We start from the raw sequence: 10,961 nt of genomic DNA, 5'->3' as shown, positions 1-10,961 counted from the left end.
TTTGGCAGCGTTGGGATGGGGCTGGGGCTGGGGCCCGCATAGAACCAGGGCCGTGGACCTGCGTGGGACCCAGCCCCATCCCCATCCTGGCGCTGCTGAAGGCCCCAACCATGGCCTCAGCCCGGTGCTGCTGCCGGCCCCATCCTGTCCACACGGCCCTGGCCCCAATGAGCACAGTGCCGGCACCTGCTGTCTTCCCGGAACCCAGTGCCAGGAGACAGCCAGGGCTGGGGCGGGGAAGCAGCAGTTGTTTGCAGCCTCCCAGCTGCAGCCAGCACAGGTTCATGGTAGCTGCTGATAGCCATGGAGCGTGGGCTGCTCTGAGCAGCCGGCTGGGAGGATGGAAGGCAAACAGCTGCTGCCTCCCAGCCCTGGCCCCAGCCCCAGATCCAGCCCTGGGCTCTGGGGAGACAGCAGATACCAGCAGTGCTTCCCACTGTGCTCCCCTTCCCGCCACTTCTGCAGAGCAACGTGTGAAATCTGGCACAGCAGGGAGCGCAGAAAGCTGCCTGTTGCTCCTAGCGCCCCGCTGCCCTGGCCACACTTACCCTGCAGGCAGGGGCAGCAGCAAGGGGCTCAACCCTGTGTACTGGCCCTGGTGCTCCCATGCACGCAGGGGAAGTGTGACCCGGGCAGTGCACAGTGCGGAGCTTGCAGCAGCAGGCAGCTTCCCTGTGTGGTCCCTCTGTGCGCTGCCACTCTGGGTTGCACACGCTGCGCTTGGGAGGGCCCAGGGGAGGGCAGCAGGGCCAGGAGTGCAGTATGTGTAAGGGCTGTACAGCAGGGAGCATCGTTGGTATCTGCTGCCTCCCTGGAGCCGGAGGTATCTGCTGCTTCCCCGGAGGCCAGGTCTGGGAGGCAGCTAGAGCTGCGGCTGGGGCGGGAAGGCAGCAGCTGTTTGCAGCCTCCTGGCTGCAGCTGGTTCAGGTTCTGGGTAGCTGCTGATAGCCATGGAGCCTGGGCTGGGGGGCAAGGGGCAGCAGGCCTGGGGGGCAAGGGCAGCAGGGGTACAAGCAGAGCTGAGGGGCAGGGGCACAAGCAGGGCATCCTCCTATGTACCCCCTGCCTTCATTTTGTTTTTCTGGCATGCTGGCACTCCGGCACCTTCCAGGGTAGGCATTGTGGATTTTTCGGCACTCCAGCCAAAAAATGTTGCCTACCCCTGGAATCGAGTATGGAATCTGATGTGTATTCAGTGAAGTTCAGCTCTGAGACTGCCAGGAGGTTAAAGGATAACTTGAACTTCAGTATGGTAAATATCTAAAGTGTACTTAGTGCAAATTTTATTCAAATCTTTCTTATTTTCTAACTATAATTACCACATTTGTACAGTGAAAGTGATAGTTCTGAAGTAGGATGAGTCCTTCTGATCTTGTATGATAGATGATCTCTACAGATCCTTTATCTATCAACCTTCTGACTTCTTCAGAAAGATATAAAATTTCCATTCCAAGAAATAGTATATTTTGCCTAACTCGGCTCCCAAGTACCCCAGTTTGGTTTATTGCTTATGTTTATTACAGTTTTCATATAAGTTTGATAAAATTTTCTATTCATCCTTAATCATTAACTCGTTCTTTTAAATTTGATAATCTAGATAAAATAGCCCTGATGTATTAGCAATTAAGTTGCCTGTTGACCTAAATCTGTTTAAAATGTTGAAATAAGTAAATGCTTAATGAGATGGTTTTATTTTGCTGTTTAAAAATCTGTATGTATTAGACTCAGGATCACGTACCTGATTTGATTTTTGTTCATTTGTTATTGGGTAAGGCTTTGGGGTTTTTCTGGGGTTTTTTTCTTTCTTTCTTTTTTAATTTTACTAATAGTAGCAGTCTTATGTAGAAAAGACATGTTTTATTTCTACACACTGGTAAAAGGTTATATATAAAATAACTACATCCTATAGACTGGTAATAAGAAAATTCCACCTGGTTTGTCCATTCTGTCTTGCAGTTCAGAAAAGTAAAAATCAAAAAAGCACTTTACAGCAGAATAAACTGAAACTTACTTAAAATAGATTTAAGTACAAGTAGTATTGTGCCCTTTTACTCAAATTGCTTATGTATGACACTAGTTATTTGAAAAAGACTGTTTCAATGAGAAAATGTAATGACTAATGTCTAAAAAATTCCAACTTTGAACTAATAATAAAGAATAGACACATTTTATGTGATCACAGATGTCACCATTAGCTTCCTTAGATGCCAGTTGCAATTCATTTGTTTTCACCTTAATTTCACATTGATAATTGCTGCTTAATTCTTATACCAGTAATCTGAAAATTAAGGCATTGCATCTGGTTTTCTTTTAAGGATGGCAGAGGTCAGTTGCTTCAAAAATAACTGTGTTCAAAGTGCTATGCTTAATTTGTTTGTCTTCATAGTTTGTTTATGTGTCTTCTGTATTTTGTCTTGTAGTTTCATTGGGGAAGAATCTGTCGCAGCAGGAGAAGGCAGCATCTTGACAAATAATCCTACGTGGATCATTGACCCTATTGATGGAACTACTAATTTTGTACACAGGTCCACTTTTTAAAATTTATTTCTAGTTACTGCCTAAACTGGTAAACAAACTAGACTTCCTCTTCTGACCCTGGAATAAGTAAAGTAACAGTTTTAAATCTCTTGTGCAATAGATGCGTTCAATGAATTCATCAAGATTCATCATCTTGGATCTTCCTTATAATACTGTTTCTAGTCGTGTACATGACTAGTCAAGTCTAGTGACTATATGACTAGTCAAATTTAACTAGAGTAGCATATTTCTGCACAGTATTATTCTCTCAGGTATAATGATTACAGCACGAAAGCAGCGGTTGGCAAGCCGTGAGAGACCAGTAATTTATAACCTATTCTGTACAGAATTAAACTAAAGCACCCATTTGCCTGAGCCTATTAACCTAACAGTACTCCATCCTTCCTTTGAACTATAAGCTGTTCACAGTTATAATTGACAGTGAGTCTATTTGGGTCCCAGGAGAAAAATTCTGGGAGTATCTGTTTTGGTTTGTATGTTTCTGCCCATCTTTATTTATATTCCATCTGCATTTAACAGAAATTGCAAATACATATAGTAATAATGAACTATAATTAGTAAAATGCTTTTTTTAAGGTTTCCATTTGTGGCTGTTTCAATTGGCTTCAGTGTAAACAAAAAGGTAAATTTATCTCTTTATTACTTCACGTCCAACAGAGATAATCTAATTCATAGCATCTTTATGCAAGATCTGTATTTCTACATCAGCTAAAAAGAGAAAAAGACTCATTCTTTCTGCTTTCAGATGGAATTTGGAATTGTATACAGTTGTGTAGAAGACAAAATGTACACTGGCAGGAAAGGAAAAGGTGCATTTTGCAATGGCCAGAAGCTTCAAGTATCGGGTCAAGAAGGTAAGTTGTACTGAGCAGCTTCTCTGGCAGACAGGGGTGACAAGAATGGTAGATTACATTTCAGTTACTGACAGATTTTTTAAAAGTAAATTTTGAAAAAGGTGAATGTTTTACAGATAGTATGATTTTTAACAAATAAAGATTTAGTTTTATCTTAGGAAAATGCCCACTGAGGTAAGGGGTTGTGTTCTGGGTTTTCTTTAGATTTGCAAAATGATAAGATTCATCCATTTGGGGAATTTATTTCCTGCCTATTTGAAACTCTCCTGTTCAGAAACAGTAACAAATCTCTCAAAAAACTAACTGTATTACAACTTAACTGGCAAAGTATTTAAACTGTGGACTTAACTTTTTTTGTTGTTGTTTTTTTGTTTGTTTTTTTTAGTAGTATCTCACTGTTTACTTGCTTATTAACCTGAACAAAGATAATTCATGTTTAACTGTGTTGGACTGTGGGCTTCAAGATATGAAAATATGTTAATGCTTATAGAATTGTGTTTTATCAGATAACTGTCCCCAGTGACTTTATACACAGAATGAAGCTGGGCAGTGTCTCTTTTTTTTTTTTTTGCTGTGTTCTTCCTATAGTATCCACATTAAGAAAATGTATTGCTCCCATGTTATATGGTACGCAAGACAACATGCCAGATAAATGGTTACAATAACTGTGAATGCCTATTTATTGTCTTTATGTAAAACAGTTGAAACAAATCAGTTTGTCTTTTCAGATATTACAAAATCCCTTTTAGTAACAGAACTGGGATCAAACCGGGATCCAGAGGTTTTAAAAATTGTTCTGACTAACATGGAAAAGCTTCTCAGTATTCCTGTTCATGGGTAAGATGCTCTTATTTTTTTAGTGTTCTACTTAGCACCAAACAGGATTTTAGGAAGGAAAATAAGTTAATCTAATTCCATTTTACCATATTTTTAAATGGGAAAATATGATTTAAAGTTGGCTATTTAATATAATGTTTGTAAGTCTGAACAAAGGTCTGTAATAGTTTTGCTGGACTAAGTATTTTTTTAATTGAGCATTACATTTAGATTTTTTTTGTAGAAGTCAAAGCTGCTTCCAGGGTTAAATTAGAAAGAGGGTTAAAATCTCTTACAAGGCAAATAATGCATATTGCATGCAGATTAGCACTGAAGAAATGAAGGAGAGTACTTCTTTTTTCTAAGATGGGTATTTTTATCAATGTTTATCTTCAGTTATTTTAACCCACTTCACATCTTCACCATAAAAAGAAAAAAAAATTGATTTCATTAATATAATTTATGAAAGCGACTTTTTTTCTCTAAGTTCAATATTTTCAATTATGTCTTTTTAACTAATTTAGCTGAAATTGAGTGATGCATACTTATAGTTTTGTTCACAGTTAAAGCAGAAGTAAACACAGATACATACTGGCTTATTTCTCACTGCAGCATTCCTTCACACTAGCACTAGTTTTCTGCTATAAGTGTACACTTTGTCCACTGAGTGGGTAAATTGTTAATATTCTAGTATTTTTGTAAAGTACTCTCACTTTAATAGTTTGTTTGTCCCTTAGGATTAGAGCTGTTGGTACAGCAGCTGTAAACATGTGCCTTGTGGCAACTGGTGGAGCTGATGCATATTATGAGATGGGCATACATTGCTGGGACATGGCAGGAGCTGGAATCATTATTACTGAAGCAGGTGGTGTGCTGCTAGATGTATCAGGTAAGACAAAGCCAACTGAAAGGTGCTTTATTCATGAGAGTTTGGGAACCCTCCCTCCCCCCTGCCTTTTTTTTCTTCTGTTTGTCTAGTAGAAAAATAAATATAACTAAAATGAGATCAGTGAGACTTTCAGTGTCCCCCCCTGCCCTAGTACACATGTTGTGTAGATTTATGTTGTGCTCTATCCAGAAAGGCTTGGAGTGGTTTACAAGAAATGACAAACAACAGTAATTTACCTAAATGACACCCCAAAACTAGAAAATGTCACACAACACCACTCACTCCTGCTTCCCTGCCTCGTACCTTGTAACAGGAAGACAGGCAGCATCTCCGTGCTCTCCCCTGCCGCCTCCTTCACCGTGCCAAGTTGCCGACAAGCACTCTCAAATCCTCGCCCGCCACGACTTCGATGTCATATGTATTTTATAGGGAGGCTGCCCTTCATCCTCTTGGCCACAGTTCTCCTGTTATCACTCGTCCTGTTCCGGTACTGGGTGTTCTATGCACCCCAGCCTTATGGGCTATGCGTGGCTCCAACCACCCCTGTACCACGTCCCAAGCCTCACAGATGGAACTGACGTTGTTCGGTCCCCCTCTGCACCCTCTCCTGCGCTCGGGGTCTCCGGTTCTCGGGCTTCTCAATCACGGCCCCCTCTCTCTGGGGCAAGGGTTCCCACACTGCTGTGGATCCCCTGTGGGGCCTCCTCCATCCCCTCTTAGTCTCACCCAAACCGCTGGTTACAAACAGCAAACAAAACAAGCCCCTGGGCTACAACACCAACTCCAGCCGTCCGGCTATAACATTAATCCAGCCACCCCTAGAGTGCTCCATCCTTTACCAGTCTCAAACGACTGATGCATTCAGGGCTTTTCCCTCGCTCACTCAGGCAGAGCTCCTTCCCCTTTGTCTGCCAGCAGGGAACTGCCCCCTGGCCTCTGCCTGTGATTTATATAGGAGCCAGGCCCTGCCCCTTCTTGTCAGCTGACTAGGCAGGTGTGGGTCACTAGTTCCCTCTAGTTGCCTCAGCAACCGGCACCTGAGGAGTTATCCCGGCTCTCCAAGTAGCAGGCATCTTAGTGCCCTGCTACAACCTGTTGAGAGCAAACCCTCTGGCAAATCTCAGCCTCCATTCACATTTAGGTTATAAGTAACTTCATCCCACTCCCTTCCTCTCCACCCAGTGCCAGTTATACTACAATCAGATACCAGTTTTGCAAGGGGGTTGCTGAATCCCATTTGGAGAATGTAGAGAAGAACTACTGTATCTTTGGTGGAGGGGGGTTAACACTTTGTGGCCTGACTTCTGCCCCTTTTTTGGGTTTATAATGGCAGTGAACCTGGGAAGGGTGTTAACCCAGCCAAAATTATTGAGGAGGCAGAAACTCTAGTGGCGTGGTGGGCAACCTGCATGCTACATGTGGCACAGGCAGCCTCTGGGTGTGGCAGTCAGTTAGGGAGCATAAAGCAGAGCAGCAGATTGCCTGGGGATCAGATAGCTGTGGAGTTCAGGGAGAGTGTGGGGTTTAATTTGTCACCAGTGAAAAAGGTTGGCCACCACTGCTCTGGGACATGGGGGGTGTTGCTGCACAGCTCCCAATGACATGATTGCTTCAGGTGAGAGGCTGTAAGGACGGTTCAGACGGGTTGGTACTTTTTCTCCTCAGTGGACGCATCTACATGAGTTGTTTACCGTGGAGTAAGCATCTCGTGTCTACATGTGTGGCCCTATTAGGCCTCTGGAAACTAATTAACTCCATAGCAGGGTAGTACTTGTAAATACAGAAAACCCTCGCTATTCGCGAACTCCAGGTTTGTGGATTCAGATATTTGCAGGGGAGGGCAGAGCCGGGAGGTGGGCAGAGAGCAAGTGCCGGGGACATGAAGGGAGGTGGCGGCAGCATCTTCTCCCCCAGAGGCAGCTGCGGCAGCGCTCGGGAGAGGGGAGGGGTTGGTCCCCAGGCACTGCGGGGGAGCAGGGGGCGGCTGTGGGGCATAGTTGAAGAATTGTTACTGTTACGGCACAGATACAGCCTAAATATTTAGGATTGATTCCTATCCCTGGAAACTGTACATAGCTCTCTCAGTAATTTCTGTTGTGTAGCAGGTAGGGAAGTAGGTTCTTCCCCATGCCTAGTCCATGAGCTGTTCAAACAGTTGTTTCAGTGGAAATGGACAACCTACACTCCTCTGTTAGCCCAATGACTTGCTCTCAGAATAACGCATATAGATCCTACCACTATCAAAGATTTAGGTTATGGTAATATCCCATTTGAACCAAATTCAGTGACTAAGGCAGTGAGCTCAAAGTCTAGCCCACTCCACTGGATCCTGATTGAAGGCTCTGATTGCACAGACACCACCACCCACAGCACACAACTTCCTGGACTGCTTCCAACCAGCTCGTGGTTTGGGAGTTTTATTCCTATGTTTTACTTATGCCAAAGTGAAATAGGTTGTTTATTTGACTGCCATAGATTGTAAATCACTTTTGTAATTGGGTTAATGATGACAATAGGAAATTCCTAAGAAAATGGAGGATGGTTTAGTAGGATTTAATAGACCTCCACTTGCATTGTCATGCAAGTAACTATTCCGTACATAGTGCAGATCTCAGGGATGAGTTCTGCTAGTCTTGTCTCCAGAGTAGGGCCAAATTAGGGGAAGCAGCCTCAGTGAAATAGCTCTTTGCCAACTCACTGGAAGGCACCCTTCACCCAAACCCAATTTTCTTCCGCATCCTGCTTGCCTGGTCTCAGGATTTGTACTGGACTGAAGACTTGTACTAAAGATGGTATAGGAATATGGTGGTTGTGTTTTCATTTTTATGTTAATAATTTGTCACCAAATCCATCTTCTGTTATTCCAAACATAGATAGATGTAATTTTCTAATGTAACTTGTTAAATACCTGTAGCTTCTCTTATGCAGTCTTTCCTGTAGAAGGTTTCTGTTGTTGGGTGATGCTGAGTGTAAAGCAATTCGAATTAGAGCTCTGTCTCTTTCTAGCCACAGGATTTTTCTTTTACATTGTTACCCTTGAGAATTAGGATTTAAAAGAACTTTTTTGATATGCTATAGATTTCTAGATACCTATATCTATGGCTATATATACATATATACATGCACGCACACACTTTTTGCTAGGCTATAAGTTGCTCTTTTTTAAAAAAAATATTCTTAATACTCATTTTTGTCAAAATGTATATTCTAAGATTACAAACCAATTAAATTGTTAAATTTTAATTTTATAGGTGGACCTTTTGATTTGATGTCACGAAGAATAATTGCTGCAAGTAGCCAAACCCTTGGGGAGAGAATAGCCAAAGAGCTTCAGATAATCCCCCTAAAAAGGGATGACGCAACAAATTAATCAATGCTTAACCTTCAAGTGCAATAGTAAAATGGTTGTCATATACTCTGTATACTTGGAAAATGTGTGTTGCACTTAAATATGCAATGTGCTGTTGCATATTTTACTGAATACCTTATGAAGTTACCTCAAATCAAGGTTTTGGAATCCAACCAGTATGATGTTGTTATAAAACGTGTTCCAATTATGTCTTTTGCACATACTCAAATTGCATAGATGAATTTTGTTGTAAGTCTTAACTTTACATGTTGCAACTTTGAAGGAAATACGCAACAAAAAAGCAAGTCCTTGCAACCAGTACACTGGAAGGTAGAACAATCAATTTAGTAATGTTAAAAAATCCAATTCTGTAAATCCATAAGGAACTCCTATCTTCTTGTTCGTGTTTCTTATATTTTATACACAGGAAACAGGATATGTTGTTTATCTGGTCTTTATATTAAATGGTTCTAAAGTTTTAGAGTACAGTGAGCCTCTCCAGAAGTTCTGACCAATTAAAGACCGCTTCCAGACCTCACTAAAAATAGTCACTGGTAATTTGGGGTTTTGGGGCATTATTCCTTATTCTCTTCACTAATGATTTTACTTGGTATTGCTGGAATTCCTCAGGGAAGCATTCCCTACATGGAGAAAATTAGATAGGTTGCTTATTCTTTAAACTTGAACTGAGTTTATTTCATTTGCAATATTATTAAAAGTACAGAAAGAATTGACTAGCGTGCCTTGGAATGGATTTGTCCCAGGGAATAAAATCTGCATGTACTTCCCATCACTATATGGCTTTATGCTAACTAGTACAAAAGAAATGAAAATACATGAACATATATTGTGTAAGTTGTGTCAGTTGACATTTGTCTCCTGAACACGCAGTACCTGATACATATAGTTTACCTGTAGTTTCTGTTAATCTTTAATGGTAATTACTTGGACACTGTCTAGGGTGAGAGAGAATTTACTTCAAAATCTAAAAACATTTAAAATCTTTTAGATTTCAAATAACTTTGTAAAGCAAATATCCAGTAGTTCAAACCTTAACCTAGTAATTATTTGAATGTTAGTCATATTTGAAAGCATGTAAAATATTTGAATACCATATTTCCTTACGTATAAAATGCACCTCCCCCCCAAAAATCAGTTCCACAAAACGGGTGAATATTTTAAGTAAGGAAGCTGTTTTCTTTGCTGGAAAAGCAGCAAGCCTGGAGATACTATGCATGCCTTGCAGCTGTCAACATAGCTGCCATGATGGTGGGTTCCTCTGTTAACCTTTTCACAGCCATAGCTATTGGATGAGCACTGTAGCTTGCGCCTGAAGCGGCAAGTGAGCTGGTGGTAGTATCCTGATGAGCCTTGCACTGTAGAAACAACACTTTATGTATCAGAACTTATATAAAGAACTACTTACAGTAAGGAATTAACAGTCTTGTTTCTGCCCTTGCAAGGGTCTGGAGTCCAGCCTTGTGTGACTAAGTCTTCCCAGAAATACAGCGGTTTCCAGGAAATGTCATCCCAGGAGAGAGTCTGCATGAGGCAGCTGGGACCAGTAATTTCCTGGTGCCACTTTCTGGACACTCCCACTAGGTTTTATTGTATGTCACACAGCTGACCTAGACTCTGAAAAAACATTTTGTACATTCTCCCTTCCAAAATCGAGGCATGTGTTTTATTTAGGGGTTTGTTGCATGAAGAAAATACAGTATAAAATGACAGTTAGTGGGTAAGTTAATCACAATTCTCTTATGCTGCACCCTGTACAAATACATAAAGGGACACAGCTATCCCTAATGAGTTTAATAGTATTTAAAATTCTAATACTAGCTAGTCTGATTTCATAAGACCTTCATGCGGGGTGTTCTTTGGAGTTTATACAAACTTGTTTTTCAATAAGTATTTCAGTGGGCACTTTAAATATTTGCATATTTGAGAATAATAATTAGTTGATCAGTTTTGGGGCTGACTTTTCTACTGGGGCCAACATTTTCAGAAGTGTTTTGACCAATATTGAGTGTCCAATTGAGACATCTCAAATTATTGATAATTTCTGAAAATATAGATACTTAGCATCCTGTCTCATTTCTTTTTGTTCTTGGAAATAGTTTCTTTTATCTTAAAATAAAAATACCAGCAGATTTCTTAATACAAACCCTTGGATCTTGAACCAGCTCGTGGTTTGGGAGTTTTATTCCTATGTTTTACAGCAAGAATGTCAAAATTGTCCTGGGTCCAAAAGGTTTACCGAGGGGCTCGTCCCAGACTAGAAGTGGAAGGCCAGCAGCATCAGGTCTAGTGCTGGTGTGGGACTGACGCCGGTGGCATGGTGCCAATGCCAGGAGCAGTCATGTAGTAGCAGGGTGAGGGCTGTATCATCATAGCCCTTTCTCACTCCCACTTGATGCTGACATCTATATTCATTGGGGCCCAGAGACCCTGAATTCTCCAGCAGGTCATACTCCACTAGTCCCACCACCTAACTTCTGGTAGCTATTGGACTACT

At 41.6% G+C, this 10,961-nt stretch overlaps 1 protein-coding gene across 1 annotated transcript in view; it reads left to right on the top strand.

Annotated features, from left to right (window-relative positions):
• IMPA1 (inositol monophosphatase 1) overlaps nucleotides 1-9,180 on the top strand; it is a 14,944-nt gene extending 5,764 nt beyond the window's left edge. Inside the window, exons 4-9 of the mRNA XM_006021750.3 lie at nucleotides 2,421-2,525; nucleotides 3,115-3,160; nucleotides 3,284-3,392; nucleotides 4,121-4,229; nucleotides 4,946-5,097; nucleotides 8,349-9,180. Of these exons, the coding sequence (XP_006021812.1) occupies nucleotides 2,421-2,525; nucleotides 3,115-3,160; nucleotides 3,284-3,392; nucleotides 4,121-4,229; nucleotides 4,946-5,097; nucleotides 8,349-8,467 (640 nt within the window). The 3' untranslated portion in view covers nucleotides 8,468-9,180. The remainder of the gene's footprint in view (nucleotides 1-2,420; nucleotides 2,526-3,114; nucleotides 3,161-3,283; nucleotides 3,393-4,120; nucleotides 4,230-4,945; nucleotides 5,098-8,348) is intronic.
• The last annotated feature ends 1,781 nt before the right edge of the window (nucleotides 9,181-10,961 follow it).

The sequence above is a fragment of the Alligator sinensis genome, unplaced genomic scaffold, assembly GCF_000455745.1.
Source record: "Alligator sinensis unplaced genomic scaffold, ASM45574v1 scaffold340_1, whole genome shotgun sequence".
NCBI lineage: Eukaryota > Metazoa > Chordata > Crocodylia > Alligatoridae > Alligator > Alligator sinensis.
The sequence above is the reverse complement of the archived record's forward strand: the minus strand, read 5'-3'. Positions and strand labels throughout refer to the sequence as shown.